Source organism: Eschrichtius robustus, chromosome 1 (assembly GCF_028021215.1).
Source record: "Eschrichtius robustus isolate mEscRob2 chromosome 1, mEscRob2.pri, whole genome shotgun sequence".
NCBI lineage: Eukaryota > Metazoa > Chordata > Mammalia > Artiodactyla > Eschrichtiidae > Eschrichtius > Eschrichtius robustus.
The window spans coordinates 127,096,814-127,124,259 of record NC_090824.1 but is presented as its reverse complement, the minus strand read 5'-3'; the positions used below and the strand labels follow the sequence as shown (position 1 = coordinate 127,124,259).

The 27,446-nt window shown below is 39.7% G+C and overlaps 1 protein-coding gene and 1 non-coding gene across 2 annotated transcripts; one reads left to right on the top strand and one right to left on the bottom strand.

Moving 5' to 3' along the window:
- Positions 1 to 562: 562 nt before the first annotated feature.
- Positions 563 to 26,096, bottom strand: RAB11A (RAB11A, member RAS oncogene family). Its single transcript, XM_068554053.1, has 5 exons — positions 25,926 to 26,096; positions 18,373 to 18,568; positions 17,918 to 18,111; positions 16,871 to 16,951; positions 563 to 786 (listed from the first exon to the last, which is right to left on the bottom strand). The coding sequence occupies exons 1-5, from the start codon at positions 25,963 to 25,965 to the stop codon at positions 647 to 649; spliced, it is 651 nt and encodes a 216-aa protein (XP_068410154.1). The 5' UTR covers positions 25,966 to 26,096; the 3' UTR covers positions 563 to 646.
- A 354-nt stretch (positions 26,097 to 26,450) lies between these two features.
- Positions 26,451 to 26,522, top strand: TRNAQ-CUG (transfer RNA glutamine (anticodon CUG)). The gene has a single exon. It is a non-coding gene; the product is annotated as a tRNA-Gln (tRNA).
- Positions 26,523 to 27,446: the final 924 nt, after the last annotated feature.

The window sequence follows — 27,446 nt, the reverse complement described above, 5'->3', positions numbered from 1 at the left end:
TACTGAAATCATCACAGTCTTTTGTGTTTATTAAGATAATTCTTGTCCAGAAAAAAGTGCCCCCCTCTCTAATCAACTTTGATGTTTACAAAAATTAAAAAACAAAATTTACTAAACTACTATTAAGGCATGTTAGAAATTGACTTCCAGAATAATGGAAAATTTTCAAGCTCTCAAAATTCTGCTATGTTTATAGGGCAATTCTTAGATTTATGGAAATATACACTGCACTGAGAGAAGAGTGTATTAATTATAAGCTGCTCTGTGGCAAAATGATAGCTTATTTCTACAGTCTTCTTAATTTGATTTAATCAAGACCAACAGGTCTGAGCTTCAAGGGATCAAGTTATATTATGTCCTACAGTGACAGCTTCCATGATGAAAAGTAAACAATAATTGAGGAATCCAAACATTCAGTTTATTAAACTAAGGCTAGTGAAGCCATAGCATGAAAAAAAAGCTGCAGTCATTCGGGACAAGTGGATGATTTTATAAAGCTAAAATCTAAAGACTTAAGACATGGAAAAATTCATAAGTATGAGGAAGTAATAAAACACAAAAATGACCACAAGAATTACAAATATATTTAAATCTCAGACCTGGGAATTGGACTATACACAGCCTTCTAGGGGAGAAGAGAAACGCCTTATATGTTCTGACAGCACTGCACCTTTGGCTTGTTTTCAGTGGTTGGTGGAACATGAATAGGAACCACATTGTTGCTTGGAGACATGTCATTTTCACGTCTGTCTGACATTTGCTTCTGGGAAACAATGCGGTATATCTCTGGGTAAAAAAAAAGAAACAGCAACACCCAGTGTGAACAGACCCATAAATCGTTGATTAAAAAGATACACAGAGGCAGAAGTTATATTCATAAGAGAAAAAAATGCAAATAAACTAAACACAGACTGCATATACTCAAAGTTTTATTTTCAAACAGCCACTGATTCGAGTCAACCCATTATTTCACAACAATTTCCCTTAGGGTAAGAAGAGAAATAAAGGTTTTCCATTTCAGAGGGAAAGGTTTCCCAATCAGTTAAATAAATTTTGGTCTAAAGAGATTACACAGTTTATGGGCTTAGATCTAAATTTCTACCCTTACCAAAAAAACCTACATACATTGACACTGTACCACAGAAAAATATTTAAATCTGCATTATCAGACACAGTAGGTATTTGTGTTGGCTACATACGGAAGCATACAACTTCATAAACAAGTCAAAATCCCAAAGAACTCTTGGAAAAGAAGAACGGAAAGATAATGTTTATCAGTGCCTCCTGAACTAAAGTTAAACTGTAATGAAATAATTATTCAAATCAAGCAACTTAAGATTTTCTATGACACTTATCAAAACTAATTGTTTAGCATCTACCTTTTCCACTAAACAAACTAGTGGATGAGGAATGTCGCCTGCCGAATCAGTAAACAAAGGATGATGGGCCATCAAGCCATCAGCCACTGCAGCTGCCCCCCTCTCCCACGGTGCACCCCGAGGGAATTCAGGATGGAGAAAAGTAGGATACTGGCCCTAGATAGTTAAGGTGCATATCAAAGGAATAATTTCAATGAGCCCAGACTCCTGCATCTTCCCATACAAAGAAAAGCCCTATATTCATTAACTTGAGATGTCTGGTTTTCTTTAATTAACAGGAATCTTTTGATGTTCCAGACTACCTAGTTTTTGTTCATGAAACTCCTGTATATCCTGGTTCCTCCCTTACCTCTTCGGAACAGTCTCTCAGAGCTATCTGAGAAGCTGCCTCCCGGGCTTAAGTCCTCAGCAAGTCCGCCAAATAAGACATAATTCTCAATTTTTAGGTTGTGCATTTTTTTCAGTCAACAAACTATAAGGACCAAAACTGTATCTACCTTATTCACTGCTGTATCTCCAGCATATAGTAGGGGTTTGATAACTAAGTACACGAATAAATGTTATTAAATTCCTCTACAGCCAAGTATCCTTATTTAATATATTGTATTCGGTCTTACAGTGCACTGCCTAAAAGTAGCTCCCTCTGACTATATAAACTCCTTACAAACAAAGAATGTATCTTATCTTTGTTCTCAAAGTGCTCCCTCCAAAAAAAAAAACCACCCTCAAAAGGTAAGGGAATTCTGGGCTTCCCTGGTGGCGCAGTGGTTGAGAATCTGCCTGCCAATGCAGGGGACACGGGTTCGAGTCCTGGTCTGGGAAGATCCCACATGCCACAGAACAACTGGGCCCGTGAGCCACAACTACTGAGCCTGCGCGTCTGGAGCCTGTGCTCCGCAACAAGAGAGGCCGCGATGGTGAGAGGCCCGCGCACCGCGATGAAGAGTGGTCCCCACTTGCCACAACTAGAGAAAGCCCTCGCACAGAAACGAAGACCCAACACAGTCATAAATAAAATAAATAAATAAATAAATAAAAGAACGTGAATTTCTAAAAAAAAAAAAAGGTAAGGGAATTCTAAAAATGGGACAAATTGACATGATATGCCTCCTATTATGATGGACTATGAAGTATAATATATTCCTATGAATGACACCTGTGTATTCCTACCAAAAATGTTTAAAATGAATTTATCATGAGGAAACAGTTAGATAAATCCAGACTGAGGGACATTCTATAAGACAACTGGCCAAGACTCTTCAAAAAAAGTTACTGCCACAAAATACATTTAAAAGATGAGAATAAATGCTTTAGATGTGGGCTACAGCCCACCTATTTATATTAAATATACGTTAACCACCTATTTAAATTAAATAAACACAATTCAAAATCCAATTCCTCAGTCCAATAGCCATATTTCAAGTGCTCAATAACAACCCGTAGCGAGTGGCTACTCTATTCAGTACCCAGATATGTAACAATTCCATCAATGCAATGTGTTTTCCTTGACCGGATCCTAGGTTTAAACTGTAAAAACCAAATCTATAAAAGACATTATTAGTACAGTTGGAGAAATCTGAATATGAACTTGCACATTAGATAATACTATGTAAAAAAAGTTCTTGGATACGATATACGGTATTGTGATTATGTAGGAGAATGCCTTTTTCTGAGGAGGTAAAATGCTCCAGTGGTTAGTAGTAAAGTGCCATAATGTCTACAGTTTGCTTTCCAAAGATTGAGCAAAGGGGAAGAAAAGTATATTTACACATATAGAAATAAACCGAATGTGGCAAAATGTTAATAACTGAGGATTTTAGATGAAAGATATATGGGTGTTCACTGTATTACTTCTGTAATATTTGAAAATTTTTAAAATATAAAGTTATGGGGGAAAAAAAGAAAGTGGAATCATATTTTCAAATGTACGAACATCATTTGGATTCTAGGTTGAACTGTTAAAATTTGAGACAGGAAATTTTAATATTGTTTGGATAATAGAAGACAATAAGGAATTACTGCCAGTTTTTAAATGGCTTTGTTGTTACAGGTTTAAGTCCTACCTTTTAAATATACATCATAAAATGTTTACAAATATAATGATGTAATATCTGGGATTTGTTTCAAAATAACGGGGGAGGGAGTAGGTGGAGGAAAGATTGGCTCTGAACTGACGGTTGTTGATGGCTACATGGGAGCTCATGATAGTATCCTACTTTTGGTATGCTGAAAATTTTCCATAACAAAAAAGTTAAAGAAAAGGAAATGTATTAACTAAATTAATACATTTTTTCCAAGTTAAAAACTAATTTCCCTAAAGTTGAATAACAGCAAACTGTAATCAACTGAATATGTAAACTAACAAAAACACTGACAGCTCGTGTGCCTTCTCTTATGCTTTTTTGGGGGAAGCAGGTGGCTAAAACTTATGTTTCAGAAGGTTGACAGTAGTTCAAAGGTGAAGAAGCACCAAGAGAAAAAATTAGATTCCAATAAAGAAAGGTTACTGACTAGAGTTTTAAAAAGAAAAAAAGATATGCAGGACGTGGGGTCTTCATTTGAATTCTTTTCATTAAAAAGGGATGGGACCGGGGCTTCCCTGGTGGTGCAGTGGTTAAGAATCTGCCTGCCAATGCAGGGGACACGGGTTCGAGCCCTGGTCCGGGAAGATCCCCATGCTGCGGAGCAACTAAGCCCGTGCGCCACAACTACTGAGCCTGCATTCTAGAGCCCGCGAGCCACAACTACTGAGCCCGTGTGCTACAACTACTGAAGCCTGCATGCCTAGAGCCCGTGCTCCAAAACAAGAGAAGCCACCGCAATGAGAGGCCCGCGCACCGCCACGAAGAGTAGACTAAGAAAGCCCGCGTGCAGCAACGAAGACCCAACATAGCCAAGAATAAATTAATTAATTAATTTAAAAAGAAATTAAAAAAAGGGATGGGACCAGAGTGTCTAGGGTAAAGAGAAAGACAGTCATTCAATCAGGCTAGTGACTAAGAAGTAAAGATAATCATCAACTTACTGTAAAACTATACCATTCATTCTTTATTCTTTATGTTTTCTCTCTAATCCCAAACTGGAAGGCTCTTCTTTCTCAAGTGCAAATGATTAAATGTGACCCTCTACAAATTTAACTTCTTTACAAGTGGTTTTGAATATTACGTTAGGGGAACCAAAACAAAAATTATTTTGCAGGTTCTTAAATAAAAAGCAAATACTGTAAGAAAGGAAAAAGCAGAGTTCTCAGAGAACACAGAAAGGTAAATAATTAAAGAGATCTCATTACAAGGAAAGAAATTTGAGCAGTGTTATAAAACTGCCTGCAAGTACTGCATACTGTTTTGTAGAAGTAGATTATTACTACATTGCTCCAGTCACCAAAAAGATGTCCGCTAATAAAAATGCCACCCAAGGCAACAAAGAAAAAGGAAAGTGTTGATCAGAAAATTAGGAGAGGGGAGGAGAGAAGATGGCGGAAGAGTAAGACGCGGAGACCACCTTCCTTCCCACAGATACAGTAGAAATACATCTACACGTGGAACTGCTCCTACAGAACACCCACTGAACGCTGGCAGAAACGTCCGACCTCCAAAAAGGCAAGAAACTCCCCCCGTACTTGGGTAGGGCAAAAGAAAAAAGAAATAACAGAGACAAAAGAATAGGGACGGCACCTGCACCAGTGGGAGGGAGCTGTGAAGGAGGAAAGATTTCCACGCACTAGGAAGCCCCTTCGCGGGCAGAGACTGCGGGTGGCAGAGGGGGGAAGCTTCGGAGCCACGGAGGAGAGCGCAGCCACAGGGGTGCGGAGGGCAAAGCGGAGAGGCTCCCGCACGGAGGAGCGGTGCCGACCAGCACTCACCAGCCCGAGAGGCTTGTCTGCTCCCCCGCCGGGGCGGGCGGGGTCTGGGAGCTGAGGCTCGGGCTTAGGTCGGATCGCAGGGAGAGGACTGGGATTGGCAGCGTGAACACAGCCTGAAGGGGTTAGCGCACCACAGCTAGCCGGGAGGGAGTCCGAGAAAAAGTCTGCAGCTGCCGAAGAGGCAAGAGACTTTTTCTTCCCTCTTTGTTTCCTGGTGCGCGAGGAGAGGGGATTCAGAGCGCCGCCTAAACGAACTTCAGAGACGGGCGCGAGCCGCAGCTAACAGCGCGGATCCCACAGCAACAGGGGCGCAGAGGAAAAAGCGGAGAGACTCCCGCACGGAGGCTCGGCGCCGAGCAGCGCTCACCAGCCCGAGAGGCTTGTCTGCTCCCCCGCCGGGGCAGGCGGGGCTGGGAGCTGAGGCTCGGGCTTCGGTTGGATCGCAGGGAGAGGACTGGGGCTGGTGGCGTGAACACAGCCTGAAGGGGTTAGCGCACCACAGCTGGCTGGGAGGGAGACCGGGAAAAAGTCTGCAGCTGCCGAAGAGGCAAGAGACTTTTTCTTGCCTCTTTGCTTCTCTGCGCGCAAGGAGAGGGGATTCAGAGCGCCGCCTAAACGAACTCCAGAGAAGGGCGCGAGCCGCAGCGATCAGCGCGGACCCCAGAGACGGGCGTGAGACGCTGGGGCTGCTGCTGCCGCCTCCAAAAAGCCTGTGTGTGAGCACAGGTCACTCTCCACACCGCCCCTCCCGGGAGCCAGTGCAGCCCGCCACTGCCAGGGTCCCGTGATCCCCGGACAAATTCCCCGGGAGAATGCACTGCGCGCCTCAGGCTGGTGCAACGTCACGCCGGCCTCTGCTGCCGCAGGCTCGCCCCGCCTCCTCCGTACCCCTCCCTCCCCGCGGCCTGAGTGAGCCAGCGCCCCCAAAGCAGCTGCTCCTTTAACCCCGTTCTGTCTGGGCGGGGAATAGACGCCCTCAGGCGACCTACAAGCAGAGGCGGGTCCAAATCCAAAGCTGAACCCCAGGAGCTGTGTGAACAGGGAAGAGAAGGGGAAATCTCTCCCAGCAGCCTCAGAAGCAGCGGATTAAAACTCCACAAACAACTTGATGTGCCTGCATCTGTTGAATACCTGAATAGACAACGAATCATCCCAAATTCAGGAGGTGGACTTTGGGAGCAGGATATATTAATTTTTCCCCTGTTCCTTTTTTTTTGTGAGTGTATATGTATATGCTTCTGGGTGAGATTTTGCCTGTATAGCTTTGCTTTACAATAGCTTTATTTTACTTCACTATATTATAGCCTCTTTCTTTCTTTCTTTCTATTTTTTCTCCCTTTTACTCTGAGCCGTGTGGACGAAAGGCTCTTGGTGCTCCAGCCAGGCATCAGGGCCGTGCCTCTGAGGTGGGAGAGCCAACTTCAGGACACTGGTCCACAAGAGACCTCCCAGCTCCACGTAATACCAAACGGTAAAAATCTCTCAGAGATCTCCATCTCAACATCAAGACCCAGCATCACTCAATGACCAGCAAGCTACAGTGCTGAACACCCTATGCCAAACAACTAGCAAGACAGGAACACAGCCCCATCCATTAGCAGAGAGGCTGCCTAAAATCATAATAAGGCCACAGACACCCCAAAATACACCACCAGACGTGGATGTGCCCACCAGAAGGACAAGATCCAGCCTCATCCACCAGAGCTCAGGCACTAGTTCCCTACACCAGGAAGCCTACACAACCCACTGAACCAACCTTAGCCACTGGGGACAGATACCAAAAACAACGGGAACTACGAACCTGCAGCCTGTGAAAAGGAGACCCCAAACACAGTAAGATAAGCAAAATGAGACGACAGAAAAACACACAGCAGATGAAGGAGCAGGGTCAAAACACACCAGACTTAACAAATGAAGAGGAAATAGGTAGTCTACCTGAAAAAGAATTCAGAATAATGATAGTAAGGATGATCCAAAATCTTGGAAATAGAATAGACAAAATGCAAGAAACATTTAACAAGGACGTAGAAGAACTAAAGAGGAACCAAGCAATGATGAAAAACACAATAAATGAAATTAAAAATACTCTAGATGGGATCAATAGCAGAATAACTGAGGCAGAAGAAAGGATAAGTGACCTGGAAGATAAAATGGTGGAAATAACTACTACAGAGCAGGATAAAGCAAAAAGAATGAAAAGAACTGAAGACAGTCTCAGAGACCTCTGGGACAACATTAAACACACCAACATTCGAATTATAGGGGTCCCAGAAGAAGAAGAGAAAAAGAAAGGGACTGAGAAAATATTTGAAGAGATTATAGTTGAAAACTTCCCTAATATGGGAAAGGAAATAGTTAATCAAGTCCTGGAAGCACAGAGAGTCCCATACAGGATAAACCCAAGGAGAAACACGCCAAGACACATATTAATCAAACTGTCAAAAATTAAATATAAGGAAAACATATTAAAGGCAGCAAGGGAAAAAAAACAAATAACACACAAGGGAATCCCCATAAGGTTAACATCTGATCTTTCAGCAGAAACTCTGCAAGCCAGAAGGGAGTGGCAGGATATACTTAAAGTGATGAAGGAGAAAAACCTACAACCAAGATTACTCTACCCAGCAAGGATCTCATTCAGATTCGATGAAGAAATTAAAACCTTTACAGACAAGCAAAAGCTGAGAGAGTTCAGCACCACCAAACCAGCTTTACAACAAATGCTAAAGGAACTTCTCTAGGCAAGAAACATAAGAGAAGGAAAACACCTACAATAACAAACCCAAAACATTTAAGAAAATGGGAATAGGAACATACATATCGATAATTACCTTGAATGTAAATGGATTAAATGCTCCCACCAAAAGACACAGGCTGGCTGAATGGATACAAAAACAAGACCCATATATATGCTGTCTACAAGAGACCCACTTCAGACCTAGAGACACATACAGACTGAAAGTGAGAGGATGGAAAAAGATATTCCATGCAAATGGAAATCAAAAGAAAGCTGCAGTAGCAATTCTCATATCAGACAAAATAGACTTTAAAATAAAGACTATTACAAGAGACAAAGAAGGACACTATATAATGATCAAGGGATCGATCCAAGAGGAAGCTATAACAATTGTAAATATTTATGCACCCAACATAGGAGCACCTCAATACATAAGGCAAATACTAACAGCCATAAAAGGGGAAATCGACAGCAACACAATCATAGTAGGGGACTTTAACACCCCACTTTCACCAATGGACAGATCATCCAAAATGAAAATAAATAAGGAAACACAAGCTTTAAATGATACATTAAACAAGATGGACTTAATTGATATTTATAGGACATTCTACCCAAAAACAACAGAATACACATTTTTCTCAAGTGCTCATGGAACATTCTCCAGGATAGATCATATCTTGGGTCATAAATCAAGCCTTGGTAAATTTAAGAAAATTGAAATCGTATCAAGTATCTTTTCCGACCACAACGCTATGAGACAAGATATCAATTACAGGAAAAGATCTGTAAAAAATACAAACACATGGAGGCTACACAATACACTACTTAATAACGAAGTGATCACTGAAGAAATCAAAGGGGAAATCAAAAAATACCTAGAAAACAAATGACAATGGAGATACGACGACCCAAAACCTATGGGACGCAGCAAAAGCAGTGCTAAGAGGGAAGTTTATAGCAATACAAGCCTACCTCAAGAAACAGGAAACATCTCGAATAAACAACCTAACCTTGCACCTGAAGCAATTAGAGAAAGAAGAACAAAAAAACCCCAAAGCCAGCAGAAGGAAAGAAATTATAAAGATCAGGTCAGAAATAAATGAAAAAGAAATGAAGGAAACGATAGCAAAAATCAATGAAACTAAAAGCTGGTTCTTTGAGAAGATAAACAAAATTGATAAACCATTAGCCAGACTCATCAAGAGAAAAAGGGAGAAGACTCAGATGAATAGAATTAGAAATGAAAAAGGAGAAGTAACCACTGACACTGCAGAAATACAAAAGATCATGAGAGATTACTACAAGCAACTCTATGCCAATAAAATGGACAACCTGGAAGAAATGGACAGATTCTTAGAAATGCACAAACTGCCGAGACTGAACCAGGAAGAAATAGAAAATATGAACAGACCAATCACAAGCACTGAAATTGAAACTGTGATTAAAAATCTTCCAACAAACAAAAGCCCAGGACCAGATGGCTTCACAGGTGAATTCTATCAAACATTTAGAGACGAGCTAACACCTATCCTTCTCAAACTCTTCCAAAATATTGCAGAGGGAGGAACACTCCCAAACTCATTCTACGAGGCCACCATCACCCTGATACCAAAACCAGACAAAGATGTCACAAAGAAAGAAAACTACAGGCCAATATCACTGATGAACATAGATGCAAAAATCCTCAACAAAATACTTGCAAACAGAATCCAACAGCACATTAAAAGGATCATACACCATGATCAAGTGGGGTTTATCCCAGGAATGCAAGGATTCTTCAATATATGCAAATCAATCAATGTGATACACCATATTAACACATTAAAGGAGAAAAAACATATGATCATCTCAATAGATGCAGAGAAAGCTTTCGACAAAATTCAACACCCATTTATGATAAAAGCCCTGCAGAAAGTAGGCATAGAGGGAACTTTCCTCAACATAATAAAGGCCATATATGACAAACCCACAGCCAACATTGTCCTCAATGGTGAAAAACTGAAACCATTTCCACTAAGATCAGGAACAAGACAAGGTTGCCCACTCTCACCACTATTATTCAACATAGTTTTGGAAGTGTTAGCCACAGCAATCAGAGAAGACAAAGAAATAAAAGGAATCCAAATCGGAAAAGAAGAAGTAAAGCTGTCACTATTTGCAGATGACATGATACTATACATAGAGAATCCTAAAGATGCTACCAGAAAACTCCTAGAGCTAATCAATGAATTTGGTAAAGTAGCAGGATACAAAATAAATGCACAGAAATCTCTTGCATTTCTATACACTAATGACGAAAAATCTGAAAGTGAAATTAAGAAAACACTCCCATTTACCACTGCAACAAAAAGAATAAAATATCTAGGAATAAACCTACCTAAGGAGACAAAAGACCTGTATGCAGAAAATTATAAGACACTGATGAAAGAAATTAAAGATGATACAAATAGATGGAGAGATATACCATGTTCCTGGATTGGAAGAATCAACATTGTGAAAATGACTCTACTACCCAAAGAAATCTACAGATTCAATGCAATCCCTATCAAACTACCACTGGCATTTTTCACAGAACTAGAACAAAAAATTTCACAATTTGTATGGAAACACAAAAGACCCCGAATAGCCAAAGCAATCTTGAGAACGAAAAATGGAGCTGGGGGAATCAGGCTTCCTGACTTCAGACTATATTACAAAGCTTCAGTAATCAAGACAGTTTGGTACTGGCACAAAAACAGAAATATAGATCAATGGAACAGGATAGAAAGCCCAGAGATAAACCCACACACATATGGTCACCTTATCTTTGATAAAGGAGGCAAGAATATACAGTGGAGAAAAGACAGCCTCTTCAATAAGTGGTGCTGGGAAAATTGGACAGGTACATGTAAAAGTATGAAATTAGAACACTCCCTGACACCATGCACAAAAATAAACTCAAAATGGATTAAAGACCTAACTGTAAGGGCAGACACTATCAAACTCTTAGAGGAAAACATAGGCAGAACACTCTATGACATACATCACAGCAAGATTCTTTTTGACCCAGCTCCCAGAGAAATGGAAATAAGAACACAAATAAACAAGTGGGACCTAATGAAACTTAAAAGCTTTTGCACAGCAAAGGAAACCATAAACAAGACCAAAAGACAACCATCAGAATGGGAGAAAATATTTGCAAATGAAGCAACTGACAAAGGATTAATCTCCAAGGCTTACAAGCAGCTCATGCAGCTCAATAACAAAAAAACCAACAACCCAATCCAAAAATGGGCAGAAGACCTAAATAGACATTTCTCCAAAGAAGATATACAGATGGCCTACAGACACATGAAAGAATGCTCAACATCATTAATCATTAGAGAAATGCAAATCAAAACTACAATGAGATATCATCTCACACCGGTCAGAATGGCCATCATCAAAAAAATCTACAAACAATAAATGCTGGAGAGGGTGTGGAGGAAAGGGAACACTCTTGCACTGTTGGTGGGAATGTAAATTGATACAGCCACTATGGAGAACAGTATGGAGGTTCCTGAAAAAACTACAAATAGAACTACCATACGACCCAGCAATCCCAATACTGGGCATATACCCTGAGAAAACCATAGGTCAAAAAGAGTCATGTACCAAAATGTTCATTGCAGCTCTATTTACAATAGCCAGGACATGGAAGCAACCTAAGTGTCCATCGACAGATGAATGGATAAAGAAGATGTGGCACATATATACAATGGAATATTACTCAGCCATAAAAAGAAATGAAATGGAGGTATTTGTAATGAGGTGGATGGAGTTAGAGTCTGTCATACAGAGTGAAGTAAGTCAGAAAGAGAAAAACAAATACAGTATGCTAACACATATATACGGAATCTAAGGAAAAAAAAAAAAAGCCATGAAGAACCTAGTGGCAAGACGGGAATAAAGACACAGACCTACTAGCGAATGGACTTGAGGATATGGGGAGGGGGTGGGGTGATATGTGACAGGGTAAGAGAGTGTCATGGACATATATACATTACCAAATGTAAAATAGATAACTAGTGGGAAGCAGCCGCATAGCACAGGGAGATCAGCTCGGTGCTTTGTGATCACCTAGAGGGGTGGGATGGGGAGGGTGGGAGGGAGGGAGATGCAAGAGGGAAGAGAAATGGGAACATATTGTATATGTATAACTGATTCACTTTGTTATAAAGCAGAAGCTAACACACCATTGTAAGGCAATTATACTTCAATAAAGATGTTTAAAAAATAAAAAAAATTAAAAAAAAAAAAAAAAAAAAGAAAATTAGGAGAAATTTTTTCTTTCACTTAGAATGGGCACTAAGAAGCTACACAAGTAATTTAACATCTCTTGTGGCTGGGTGTGTCACTTAAAAAAAACTTTGATAAGAAAATATAAAGCAGGTACCTTCTAGCTGGTATCTGATTAGAGAAGGTTATTTAAGTGGGGGGAGGGGAACAGGACTAATAACTTGCTAAACCAGATGCAAATATTTTCCTCTTTCAAGGGCATGTTCTCCTTTAGAACCAAATGTATGTGATATACCAATTCCTGTGCAGACCCTTTTCAAGAAGTCCAAAGGACAGGTAAGGTTAGAAAGAAAAGGGATTCTGCTTTATCATTCTTATATCAGGATCTCTTGTATGAGAGCTAAATATAAAGTAAAATATTAATATAAAATAGCTTTAAATATAACCGAGTAAAGTTAAATAAACGACATATGCCTATTTCTACTCTAATGGAAGTATGAATCAAGTTTCAAAGTACATTCTAAAGAAGTTAAATGCAATAGCTCCAAATTGGGGAACAAAAAAACCTAAAATTCCTCAGTCCCTCCAAAAATTGTGAAAATAGCAGAGACCTGAGTTATCCTACTACAGCCTACGTCAGAATTTGTTAGACCTTCTTCAAACCTACTGCTCACCATGTAAGTTTCTTGAAGGTCAAAAAAATGCTCTGATTTGACTGACACAAGGTTGCCACATGCAAAGAATCAAAGCCTGATTAAAAGACCCTCACTACTCCAATAAAATTAATGCCTGAAAAACCCTAGCCTCACTTTTAAGAGATAATATGCTAAGTGAACTAAAATTCTTTCAACCAGGAATTCCCTGGCAGTCCAGTGGTTAGGACTCCATGCTTCCACTGCAGGGGCCACAGGTTCAATCCCTGGTCGGGGAAATAAGATCCCACAAGCCACACAGTGCGGCCAAAAAAAAAATTCTTTCAACCACAGAATTAAGAATTTAGTCCCCGTACTACAAAGATGGCTTGGACTTATTAATTACACAGAGAAACCTGGAGGACATCATCATAACCAACATCACCAGTAATTAATAAGACAAACCAATATCATGAGCCTTCTGATATGATGCACTGAGAACACTTTTGTGGTATTCCTCCTGAAAATACATAACCAGAACTGAATCACAAGGAAACATAAGACAAACCCAAATTGAGGGACACTACAAAATAACTGACCCACACCCTTCAAGAAATGTTAATAAACAAAAGACAAAATGAGGAACTATTCCAGATTAGAGAAAACTAAAAAGAGTTATGACAACTGAATGCAATGTATGATCTGATTACAGCCTGTCTTTTGCTAATAAGGACATAATTGGAACAGCTGGCAAATAAGATCTGTAGCTTAACATTGATGTGGTACTATTATCTAACTCTCTAATTTTGATCAATGTACTATGGCTGTGAAAAGACTATATCCTTGATTTTAGGAAATACACACTGAAAAGCACTTAGGGATAATGGGCAGCATGTCTGTCACTCTCAAATGGTACAGGAAAAAAACAGTATTATTTATATATTTAGAGAGAGGAAGAAAAAGAATAAAGCAAGTGTGGTAAAATATCAACATCTGGGGAATATGGGTTAAAGGTATTTGCAAATACTTTGTACTATTATTGCAACCTTTAAGTCTGAATCTGTCAAAATTCAAAGTTAAAAGAAAAAAATAATACAGTATGGAAAATATGGATTAATAACATCCCTCAATGAACTTGAGGATGAAATAAAACAAAGCTGCACTGAAATTTAGAGGCTAAGCAATGTATCAGGCTCACTCATGCACTAACCAACTACCTCCTAAATATACCATCAGCAAAATTATGTCATGAAGTTACTGTCAAATTCATGGATGTCAAGAATGGCATGGGTCAATTCTAAAAAAAGCAACATGGTTAACTTTGAAGTAACAATGGAGATACATTTTCTAATACATAATTTTGCATCTTAAAAAGTAAAAAGCTATTTTTTTCTTCCAGCAACATCAAAATACAACATAAATGCTCCCTTAATACTGTTAACACGTAAGGCAGAATTAAGCCTAATGAGAATACTGTTCTATTTCCTGTTTTTCCTATGCATTAATACTCCCACTATTATATAGAAAAGTTTAGCACAAACATCCTAACACTTGCAAAACACAGATGTCTGCTGCCATATGCAGTGATCTCTGATCCCACAGATCAACACTGAGATTTATTACAGGAAGCTGAGGAAATAGTGGCTATATAGAGAGGAAAAGTGGTAGTACTAAGTGAAGCTCAAGCCTTGTTTGCTTTCAAGCAATATTAATTAAGCAGTAACAAAAGCTTAATCAAGAGTGAATTTTAAGAGAAACAGCCAGATGTTCATCATTCAGGACAAAACAGATCAATTTTAAGTATATACCACTGCTTATTGATTAGTTCATGTTTGAACAGATCATAAGTTCAATGTTACAAAATGATACATAAAATAGTTAACTGCAGATGGAAGAAAACACTTGGCCTCATTTTCACTCAATATGAGAATAAACGGGCTATAAATTGAAATCAGAATGGGCTAGAATTGTAGCAGAGATTTGATAGGACAAAAAATAACCCAACAAGGACTAACTAAAGTTTTTTCAAATGAGGTTTTTCAGAGGCCTTAAGAGACTCACCGACTTTGAAGATGATTTAATTCACTCATGTTAAGACACTGAACCTTAGGACTAGGGAGGTTCACTGACTTTAGTTACACATGGAATGAGAGCAAAGTGATAAAAAGTAAAACCTACAGCTCCTGGGTCTCAACTGAGTAGTCAACACATTGACCCAAGAGAAACCACGCAAGTGCTTAAAAAGGAAAAAAAGTAGGATTTGCAGACATACTGCGTATTCAATCAGATCTTGCTTGTTTGAAACAATCTGCAATGAAAGTTGACACAAAGATTCTAAAAGAAAGCTACTGTGTTCCAAAAACCGTTTATCCAACCCTAGCACCAGTCCTTTATTTACTATTTTTCTGATAACAGAAAAGAATTCTAATAAACCAGGTATGTAAATCATCAATATAGTTTATTTTTAATGAGTTTTTTTTTCATACGTTAACTGCTATTTAGCTACCGATATCAAATATTTACAATGTACCAGGGACAGCTAAGTATTTTACATGTACAAACTCATGTACTCATTTTTGGAGTCTAGAGTAGATGTCTCAATGACAGACAATTCTTTTCTATGAGTTAGGTTATAGAGACAAAAACCTTTAAGTCACAACATTAACAGTCAAGTCAAATCATATCACAAGGTATTTATAAATACAAGCCCTTACTTGAAAGAAAATAACAGAACTCCCAAAACATATTTCAACTTTAAATACGAAGAAATTAAGGGCTAGAAAGGTTAAGTAACTTGCCTAAGATTATAGAGCTAATTAATAAGTGGAGGAGCCAGGACTAGAAACCAAGTCAGGCTTCTAAGCCCATGTTCCTAAACCCTAAGTTTTATTCCCTACATTTTTACAGTAAAATAACATTTAAAAGCTAAAATCTGTTGGTCTCCAATACAAGTGCTGCATACGAAGAATAAAAATCTTCTTACATTATAATTGGAAGCTCATTTACTTAACCATTTCTCCATATATTTTTAGAACACCACATAAGATCACTATATATTAAGACTATACTCTAAATTATGAGTTCTTAAAAGTAATATACAGGGACCTCCCTGGTGGTCCAGTGGTTAAGACTCCACGCTCCCAATGCAGGCAGCCTGGGTTCGATCCCTGGTCAGGGAACTAGATCCCTCATGCCGCAACTAAGACCCAGCGCAGCCAAATAAATAAAATTTTGTAAAGTAATATACATTTTTAAAGTACTTAAAAACAACTCACTGAAGTGCCTATTAGAGGGTTAAGATTAAACTTTCAGATGAATTGTTCATTCTATTAAAGTCAGGGTAAATATGAGTCAACATAAATAAAATGTCCTCTTATCCCTGAGGTTGACCTGGTCTACACATCCATATTCCAAAACAGCATGAATTTTTTTCCTTTCCCACTACCTATTTAAACTTTTCAGTATGTAATCACTGACTGATTTTCTCCACAGGTGGCACCTTGCTTCTTATCCAATAATAGATCATGGCAGAATTTTACTTTTTGTTTTCTCATTTAAGATTTTAAGAATATATTTTTCCCTGGGTGCTTCTATAACAAATCAGAACCAAGAATGCCTTTTCTTTACTGAATTTCAAAAGGGCATTCATATCTTTCCATAAATGGGATCTCAATATTTATCTTATAAAAAGTACCATTAAGCATTGTTTTGTGCTTATGACCATGAAATATGGAATTCATGGACCAAAGTAATAACAGAAGTAAACAAATTATTTTCAAAGTATTTTTCCCACTATAAACCAGGTGAATTAGGATGATTAAAGCTCAGCAAGCAAGGGTTGTAACTAATTTTGTACTCTAAACAGGTCTTGCGATAGTAGCTCTCAAATGATAGTCATTCTCAGTGTGATTTTATAGTTTAGTTTCCTGATTAATTTGTTTAAATTTCCTTCCTAATACTTCAAATTCCCACTGGTATAATCTAAAAATGCAAGTCTTACCTGTCAAGATTGTCTGAAAAGCAGCTTCTACATTTGTAGAGTCTAGAGCAGATGTCTCAATGAATGACAAACCATTCTTTTCTGTGGGGAGACACAAAAACTTCAGTCTTGTCAAATTTTAATACAAGGGATGTATTAAAGCCTTCAAAAGGAAAGTAACAGAACTTTTTTAAAGCCCAAGACCTCCCCAGCTTCTTGAGGAATAAGAGCACATGTTACTTCCACTTTAGTAGATTAAAAATGACAGCGAGAAATTTTCACTGACTTCTTAATTAAAATAAATACTCATTACATCTAAATACCACCACTAGCAATGAACAACACTAGGCATAATGTAGTAAACTTATCAAATACTCAGCTAATTTCATCCCTTACTGGGCTTCTCCCCATCAACCACATAGCTATGGTATGAATGTGGGTGGGTATATGTGATTCACTCAGATTTCTGTGACTGTATTATATGAAATAAAGCTTCTCTCCTAGAAAACTGAAAAACTGTGACAGAAAATTTTATTCACAGCATAATCAATAGTGGAAGGTCACAACTTTCACTAGTCAAGAATGTACAATGTTGCCTTCTAGTAGGCTGCCCCTACCAACACGGAGTCAATAGATAGGCAGATCCTCTATAAAGCCAGAAAAGTTACAACTCCTAAGCAGCTACATCCCTGTTGGTCCTTGACCACTCCCTGGGCCACTACTTTTCCGACACACATAGAACAAGCCTTAGTAAAACACAGACATAATGGAAAAAGGCAGGAAGCACAGAATAAACATAGATTTCATCTACCCATTCCAGGGAGAGAAAAGAAGACAGTATTAATATTCAATTTTTGGCAGCAAAAACTCAAAATACAACAGTTTTAATAACTCAAAGTTAAGCAAAAGAGTCGTACAGTCATCACACACTTTTCAAAACAACAATACTTGTTAAGCGTTCATGTCTACCTTTCCAAAACTACTGTAACCGATTACCCTCATGGGAGGGTTATCAAAACTGCAAGAAATACAGAATCACTGTAATATCACAGAATTCATATCACTAACCTGCAAAAGCTCTTGCTTCATCTGTAGGAACCGCCCTGAGATGGCGCAAATCACTCTTATTGCCCACAAGCATGATAACAATGTTACTATCAGCATGATCTCTCAGTTCTTTCAGCCATCGCTCTACATTTTCATATGTGAGATGTTTAGCAATGTCATAAACCAATAAGGCACCTACAGCTCCACGATAGTATCTGAAAACAGAAACATGTATTTAACTATTAGAAAACAACCACAAGATGGAAGAGAACACAAGAAAAGACTAAGTATATGGAATATATATACATACACACACATACACATGTATATATATATTTAAACACACTTATAAATTTTAGAATCCTAATACCGGAATTCTTTAAAGGAAACAAAACAGTACCTTTTCCCAATACCAAAAGTCAGCTAATTCACTTTGGTAGCCTATTTCACAGAACTTAAAAAACTATGAGACTTACGCTGATGTTATAGCTCGGTATCGCTCTTGCCCTGCCGTGTCCCATATCTGTGCTTTTATTGTTTTCCCATCAACCTGGATGCTTCTTGTTGCAAACTCTACTCCAATGGTGCTCTTGCTTTCAAGATTAAACTCATTTCGAGTAAATCGAGACAGGAGGTTACTCTTTCCAACACCAGAATCTCCGATAAGGACAACTAAAAAGACAAAGAACTTAATGTCAGATGAATGAGGCACGCACATTCACAATGCCATCATGTTTTAAAGCAAAAAAGACAGGGCATCTGATTTTTAAAAAGGGATGAGGGTGGGGGTGGAGCTGAGTGCCCATGTTATCAATCGATAAAACCAATTTATTCTTTTTAATGTGTTTCTACCTGCATAGTGACTTCCATACATCATCTGCTTAGCACAGATAAAGTATCCTGTCTCACACATGCAAATTTTAATCATAGGTCTACTAGGCACTGATGACAGGCTAATGCATTAATTTAACAATCAACGCTATACCAACCTTACTACCTTAGAAGGTAATAACTTGAAAGATAAATCCTAAACCAAATGAACAATTTGTGATATGAAAATGTATTAGACATGAAAGCAACAAAGGATGTTAGTGCCTTAAGTATGTTCTACTTAGTCTCATCAAAGCCTGGATGACCTCAGGACTCATACCTAGGCAAAATGAAACACACGTAACACAGAAGGCATCAAGTTTATAAACTTTGCCACCCAGATCACAGAAACTACAATGGCCCTTCATAGTTACATTTACCAGACTGGCAGGAGACTAGAGACCTCTCCAAAAACAAACACCCCTCTAAGTTTAACAGGGGCCCTAGAAAGCTGACTAATAACTCTGAGTCAAAGCCAAAGCAAGGAGGGCCTACACTTTTACTTACAACTTAATGACTTTAAAAAAAAAAAAAAAAAGGTTTGATTAAATGAATTTATTTCCTATGATTACTATAGGAGGCAGTTTATTTACTAGCTAGATACAGTGGATTCTTTTTCACCTAAGGTGATATTACACTTCAAAAACAATGGGGAAATAGGCAGTCAACTTGTTTTAAAGCATTTCTATCTGAATTTAAAGAACAAATGAGTTCACAGGTTTACAGAATCTGAGCTTGATAACATTTTTTTCCTTGGTAAAAAATTTTATCAGGATTTCAGAAAATATTATACTTATTCCTACTGTTGACTACTAATGCTACTTCTTAGTTCTTATTAGCTAATTGACTTAGATACCAGGACTAGATAATCAAACATGCAAGAATAACACCAGGAATAAGACCATGCCTTACTAAAGAGACTGGTATCTGGTAGTGGGTGGCAAGGGCAGTGAAAACTGTGGGAGCTCACTGCACTCAGGTCAGAGGGCAGAGTCCATTACACATTCCTTCCTTGCCACAAGAGCGGATATAAGCTGGCCTCTGGACAGTCTTGGAGAGAGTACAATTAGCAAATGCATATCTTTCTGGCCTCCTCTATCAGCTGATTCAGCAAGAAATCATCCCAGCAGCAGTGACCCCATGCAGCAAAATGCATAGTTATTTCTAGTTATATAGTCAATTAGAGGTGTCAGAGGTACTACAGCAAACACAGATAATACAGTAAATGCTTAATTTGGATACCAGGGAAGAAGATGCTAAGGTCATGAAAGTAACGTACAAAAACAATGCACTTCCAATTTTACAGGATAGTTGGTTGATATGTTAGTTCTCAAGGTCCCCCATTCTAGATGTGAAATGAAATCCCAGTTTCAGTAATCAAGTCCACCCTATTAGCAGGGTGTACTCACGGCTGCCTCTTAGTGTAAGAGGCTGGATGTTCTTCTGAGGAAAACTCCTTTGAATCTTTTCTGGCCCCACGCTAGCACTGAGGTATAAAAGCCTCACTTGAAGTGGGAATAGGAAAGAAGGGGAAAACCAAAAAGCTGAACGTTTCTACTGCATAGGCACTCAGATACATCAGATACATCGATTTAGAAGCCAGTCATTTAGTTTAAAGCCAAAGAGCAAAACATCTAGAATGATAATGCCTTTGGAAAATAAATAAATAACTCAAAGAACGTTTTCTCCATCCCACAAAAACTCTAGTACTTTCAAATTCTGGTCTCTTGCCTTTCAACCTCCACTTTAATGATTATGTTCAATATCTCCCCATCCTCAAATCTTTATGCCATCATAAAAATATTTAGTGAGGGCATGTTTTCCCCTTGATATAACCAATTAATTTTAACATAAAATTAGTACCCTTATCTGAAAATAATTCAAGATTCATGAATACTTTATATAGTATAAAATAGTAATCTCAACTAGACATGGACAAGGCTGACAGAATTATGACTAGCAACTTGTTAAAGGATTGTATCTTAAATGACAACAGAAGGTATTGGCTCTTTAAGAATAGCGCTGCCAAGATAATGCTGAGAAATGACACACTAAGGAAAGCTGCTTCTATTCAGTTGCCAAATGAGAAACCACACCAAGAAAGGTTATATTTAGGCTAACTAAAAAATAAACAAACTAGAATGGATTAAATTACCTAAACAACAGAAGAGAATTTACTGGCTATGATTTTTTAAAAAAAACAAAAACCGGTAAGTTCATAGACTCAGACTTAATTTCTAATCAAAACAGTTTCTCTCATTAAGATCACAATACTTAATTGATTTTTTTAAATGAGACAAACTATATGATCACATCCTATAGTTCAAGAAAGGAATTTGCAGTTTTTCCTATACTTTCCATAACTAGTATCTTAGGTTAAAAGTACTTCCACTTTAAACATTTTATAACTATAGCCATCTACATAACATATATATACGTGTGTGTAAGCATAAATTAAATAACAGCATCTGTATATGAAACATGTATCACATTTCTAAAATAACCTGATAATATTCATTACCACTTGGTTAACCTCATCTGCTGAATTTTACGTATCATCTCTAATATCTAATGCTAAATTTGGTTCATTATATATCAAATACTAGGCTGCTAAATGCCATAAAAACAGAATATACATATTAACTGACCGTTATTTAACAAAAATTTCCAACTCTTCAACCACATTTAGTTTTACACACTCTCTTGCAAACTAACGTACTGGACTAAAATTTAATTCAACAAATCAATCATAGTATCTCAGACCTAAAAGTTATCACCTGAAGGAGTAACTGATAATTGTCATACTGGCTTTTATAAATAAACTTGGAGATCTTTCTACTCTTTCAACTATTCATAGTCCAACCTCACCAAGTCTTTAAAATTCAATAAAGCTGAAGTCTAGACAAGTTTTTCTAGATTCAGCAGAACCCAAATTGCTCAACCAAAAGTTGTGAAAGAAAACCTATCAAGATGCAAGACAGCAAAGTTCCTATGATCGGTCCCACTGGCAATCAGCTGACGGTTAATTACTACTGACCTTCAATGAGACTGAAAAGAAAATGGTGTAGACTATGTATCCAGGTATTTTCAGAAAATGTGACTCTGACTGAATTGGTGTCTACCACAATATTTTTTTTTTTTTTTTTTTTTTTTTTGCGTAAAAGATGCCAAAGAATCTTTTTTTAATGTGCATGACATGGATTCATTAATCCAAACATTTACTGGAAGCCCATTATATACTTAATACTATTAGCTGGAGGATGAATCAAACCTGTGGGCTCTTTTAGACCCTAATACCTATAACAGCATAGAGGGTCCCTGAAGCTTCTCCAATTGCCACATATGCTTTGGCGATTACTTGATCTCTTTAAAAATAAAGGAAAACAAAAATTTCAGCACTTCCAAACAATTCTCCCCTACTCCCCCAAAATATTATTTAGACTCTTAGAGCAAACTATTTATCTAAGCCAGTTATTGAACTTGACACAAAATCAAAATGAGAATATTTCAAAACATAAGAATTAAAGGGACAGCACTAGTTCTATGTAACAGGTTCACAAATGGAAGCATTCATCTAGAGGAGTTTAAACAGCCCCTCTTAATACTGGTTCCTTAAATCACATTGCAAGTCACAAAGCCCGCAGCTTCTATGTAAACTTAACATAAACAAAACAAAAATCAGTCTTATCTGAATTCAAATACTCCAGGCTTTCACAACTTCAATCATCAGGATAACAATTTTTAACTCTGTACTGATTTTTACAAACATAAGATGGAACAAAGACATAAAAGAAAGTTCTAGTTAATTATACTGAGCGATATTTCTATGCCAAAACCAAATCCCACCAAGAAGTTATAAAATACTTTAGGTTATAGGTTAAAGCTGGTGAGTAAAGTGATCTAACTAGTTCCCAAAGTCTGACTATTGTTACATTTTAAAGCCATGGTCAAAACTTCAAATATAAAAAAGCACTCCAGGACTTCCCTGGTGGCACAGTGGTTAAGAATCCACCTGCCAATGCAGGGGACACAGGCTCGAGCCCTGGTCCAGGAAGATCCCACATGCCCCGCAGCAACCAAGCCCATGCGCCACAACTACTGAGCCCACGTGCTGCATCTACTTAAGCCCACCACCGCAATGAGAAGTCCGTGCACCGCAACGTACCACAATATTTGTAAATAGGAACTATGATTGATTCACACTTCACTTATGTGTCCCAAAGGGCCTTAACCACATCGTGTGTAAATATTTGTGGAATTAAAGTTTTTAAAAAGTCAAGTTTTAAAAAATAAAATTCCCCACCTCCACCAAAAGTCTCACTGTTGAACTTAACTAAAGATTAATGTTCAAGAACAAATACATAGTTTAGAATAATGCTCCTGCTCTCCCCACATTACAGTCCCACTTGGACCACTCCATCCTACACCAATCAAAATATCCCTTCATTTTCCACTGGTTAAGAGTTACAAACCAATTTACAATTCCCTCAACTCTTAAGTTTGCTAGGTAAGCATTCTCCCAGCTAGACAGCTGCACTCATCTCAGGGAATAAATCTATGTAGAATGAAACCATTTAAAATGACATTATTGTTGCTTCACTTTAAATTATAATTGTATAAATAAGAAATTGGCTATATAATCATCACAGAAGTTAAAAAGTGACTCATATCCTTAAGAGCTTTAAAAAAAGTGGAAATCTTTCTCAGCAGAATTTTTAAAACACCTTATCCAACAGCAAAATGTACAACACATGAAACCATAACCCATGGAAATATAAAACACTTTAGGAGGTCCTAGTTTTAAATTTCTTTACTAATACTTAAACGCTCTTACAGTTATAGATTTAAGGTTTAAAAAAAAACCGATGAGAACCATAGTAACTTCTTTCACATTATTACCATTTATTGAGTCCTCACAGAAGCTAAAATTTTACAATCAGTCTCATTTAATTCTCACAACAGCCATGAGAGGTTTTGTTTTTTTTTTAATAGATGAGGGAACTGAGGCTCAAAAAAGTCATCTTGCCAAAGGTCACAAAGCAAATATAAGACCTGAGTCAGTATTTGAACCCAGGCCTGTGTGATTCCAAAGCCCTGTGCTCTCTCACTCATTGTTAGTAGGATGGTCTAAACCCAAAGCTAAGTTAAAATTTCTTAAGCCAATCCAGGATACTGAGTATTCTTTGTGAGAAAATAACTGACTTCTATAACCAACATTCAAGGTCTAAAACAAACAGGAGAAATACTCTGATAGTCTATCTCATCCTAAATTAATTACTTCAAAAGTAGCTGGCTGCCCACTGCCCTTGCACCTTGTTTAAAAAAACAAATCTCTCCTTAATGACTAAACCCCAGTCTCCAGGGTCTCATTTAAGTAACTGCACCAGACCTCAGATGCCTTCAGCCAAGAGTGTGCAAACTAATCCATGTTTCTTTTTTGTATTTGTAAAATGCATTAAGTACCCTCTTCTCCATAAATGGCTTTCCACTATCAGGGGGGTGGGAGTGGATACTGAAGGTACTCACCCTATATAAAAATTTCTGGCCCAGAAGAATAAGTGGTGATAAGAGCATATCATCCGCTAGTGTGCCAAGATTTGCAAAGTATTGGTAAAGCAATGTTTCCTGCTTGTTTAGTCAACCATTCTTAGCACCCAGTGGCACAGTCAGAAACAGTCACCAAGCTTAACATTCTTTTTAAACTCCACCCTCCACTGTAAAGCTTTAATAGCAATGGCTTCTTCCTCCTTGGTAATGATCTTTGTTCAGCATACTACTGATGGCTGCCCTCCTAATTCAGGAGCAGAGAAAGACCATCAGAGAGAGCGCATTCATCCAACAAAAAAATCATTTAGTGTACTCTTCTCTCAATGAAAACTGTACCCGTTATTTTTGATTAAAAAAAAAAAAACTATTTCCATTCTTTCTGGACTAACCAATAAGCAATTCTTTTTTTTTACTCCCCACCCTCCAATATGTTTTGTCCAAGTGCACTACATGTTTCCCTACCTTATGAAAAATATTTAATTTGACCAAAGAGCACACAACTTCCCCATGCCGCCCCCCCCCCACCTTTGGGAAAAGGTATGCGGCCAACTAGGACTCTTCCCTTCCTGTTCTAAAAACACCAAAAGGTTGGATCCTCCCAGTGTTGCAGCAGGAAGCAACCAGTCCACAGCGATAAAGAAAGCTAGTATTTGTGCAGCGCACAACCTTTCCTGCTCAGGAACTGGGCCTTCAGGTCTGGCAAGGATAACAGCCACCACCCATCCGCAACCCCTTCTCTCGAGCAGAGTCAAGAGCTATCCCAGGCTGGCTGCCGCTGGGAAGGGAGGGTAGAAGAAAAAAGGCTTGGTGGCAAGTCACATCGGTCTGCCGGGTCACTGCGACAAGTGCGCGCGTGGGTGCTGGGACGATCCCTCCTGCCCTACCCCCCCAGCGTCGGGGTCGCACACGAGACGTGGGAGAGCTCTTCAACCATCTGGGGAGGGAAGGCAGAGAAAGAGCTACCAATGCTGAGGGCAGTGCGAGAAGGTTACTGACCGAGAGAACTGTGGGGCGGGTGGGGGTGGGGCCGCCGGCCCGTGCGGCTTTTTACCAGGGCCTGGCCCCGGTCATGGAAGAAGAGTGCTAGGAGAGGCGTCTGTCCGAGGGGAGGGGAAGGGGCTCTCCTGAGAGGAAAGGGAGGCGGATAAGAAAAAGACCTGTACTGGGAGCGTGCGTCGAGGGAAAGGTGAAGAGCAGAGGGAAGGGCCTGTCAGAGGGGCTCAGGGAGGGTGTATACTGAGGGGGAGGGGGCGCTCAACCCGAAAAGATGGACGGTGGGAGGGGCGCCCCTTTGAAGGGGCCCTGGAACCCGGGGAGGAAGGAAGGCCATTTGGGAGACGGCAGCCGGCCGCGAGAAGGGCGCAGGGAAGGGGCTCTGAGGCGTCCTCAGGCCTCTAGGGAGGTCGCTAAGAGACCGCTGTGTGGTGAGGATCCCCTCTGTGACGGGAGGAAAAGGAGCTGAGCTGGGAGACCGCAGGACGAACCGCACACAGAGGAAGGGCTGAGGAAGGCCGATCTCAGGGCAGGGGCAGCCCGCGGGCGGGTCCCCCGGGAGTGTCCCGGGCCCCCGAACTGGGACTCGGGGGAGATGTTCGAGAGCCCGTGGCCTCACCTTTGAAGAGGTAGTCGTACTCGTCGTCGCGGGTGCCCATTGCGCGGCCGAGAAGCGAAGGGGCGGGAGCAGCAGTGGTACCGGTGGGACCAGGGGGCGTCGCTGCAGGGGTAAACCGAGCGCCGAGGTTCAGCGACCGGACCCGGTAAAGAACCCCTCCCTGCCGCTACGCCACTTCCGGCAGGCCCCCGCCCCTAAGGGGAAGTACTTCCGGGGAGGCGGTGCCCCGCCCCTGAGCCTAAGAAGGGCGGTGCTCTCGGGTTTCGCTTACGTTTTCAAATTCTCGTCCCCCCGCTCTGCCCCCCACCCCGGGAGGTTCAGAACGGATACTGAGCCCTGAACTCCCGGCTGACCTTCCTAGCGGCGGGTCTCCACACTTAACGGTCTCTCCCTCAGTCCACGCGCCGCCATGCCGCGAAGCGGGGCGCTGGGGAGCGCTTCAGCACTGCTTCTGGCGGTTGGTTTGTGGATGGGGGCAGGGTTCTTTAAGGATTAGAGAGCCGAAGGCGACGCTGCGAGCGTGGCGGTTCCATGGTGTAATGGTTAGCACTCTGGACTCTGAATCCAGCGATCCGAGTTCAAATCTCGGTGGAACCTACAGTACTGGGTTTTTATGTTGTTTTTTTATCCTGGCCACGCTTTTATAATTCATTTACTTATTCACTAGGTGATTGTACACCTACGGTATATGTGTCCTTGAACTAAGTAGGGAGAGAATGTCACAAAATAGTATCTTTGCCCAGGAAAACCAAATACCTTTCCCTCTTCAATTCTGTACTCTCTGTCACCTAGGTGTCTCCTAAGTAGCCTCTGCTCTTCGCCCCCCCCCCCTTTTTTTTAACCTGGGCCCTCTTCAAAAGCTTCCATGAAAGTTGATTCCTTCTGCTAGAATTTTCAACCTCCAACTTCATTCAAGGGCAGGCACTTCTCACTCCTTTTCTCCTGAAATCTCTCAAACCTTCTCCAGACGTCATTCAGAGAACCTCGCCCACCCTCCTCATCAAGATTCATCAAGAACTTCTTGAACCCTATTTGTCATCCTCTAAGCTAAACCTGGTTACATAATTATTTCATTTAACACGCAGAGCAAAGGATGGCAATTTCCATTTTAGCAGAAATGTGGATGAGGAGACTCAAGTGATTTGCCAAAGATCACGCAGCAGGGCCTCCCTGTATTTGAAGAGAGTTTTTGTAATGCCAAAAAGCTTTTCCCATTTATTGTCAAACCCCACTACCACCTATGTGCAATTTAGACTTTTGGGCAAGAGTGCCCGTAGTAAGCAGCGTAATGGCTCCCCAAAGATGTCCACTTCCCAATCCTTGGGCACTGTGAATATGCTAGGTTACATGGCAAAGGGGAATTAGGTTGCAGATGGAATTAAGGTTGCAAATCAACTGACTTTAAAATAGGATGATTATCCTGGATTTTCCAGGTGGGCCTAATGTCCTCTCAAGTGTCCTTAAAAGTGGCAAAGGGAGACAGAGGAGGTCAGAGTGATGTGGTGTGAGAAGGCCTCAACC

Bases quoted from the DNA above. Each gene is read 5' to 3' on its own strand.
- RAB11A (XM_068554053.1), bottom strand. From the start codon at position 25,965: ATGGGCACCCGCGACGACGAGTACGACTACCTCTTCAAAG. The intron at 16,952-17,917 runs GTTAGTGATATG...GTCTCCCCACAG, and splicing joins TGAAGCAAGAGCTTTTGCAG to AAAAGAATGGTTTGTCATTC. The intron at 787-16,870 runs GTAAGACTTGCA...TTTTTTACCCAG, and splicing joins TTTTCAGACAATCTTGACAG to AGATATACCGCATTGTTTCC.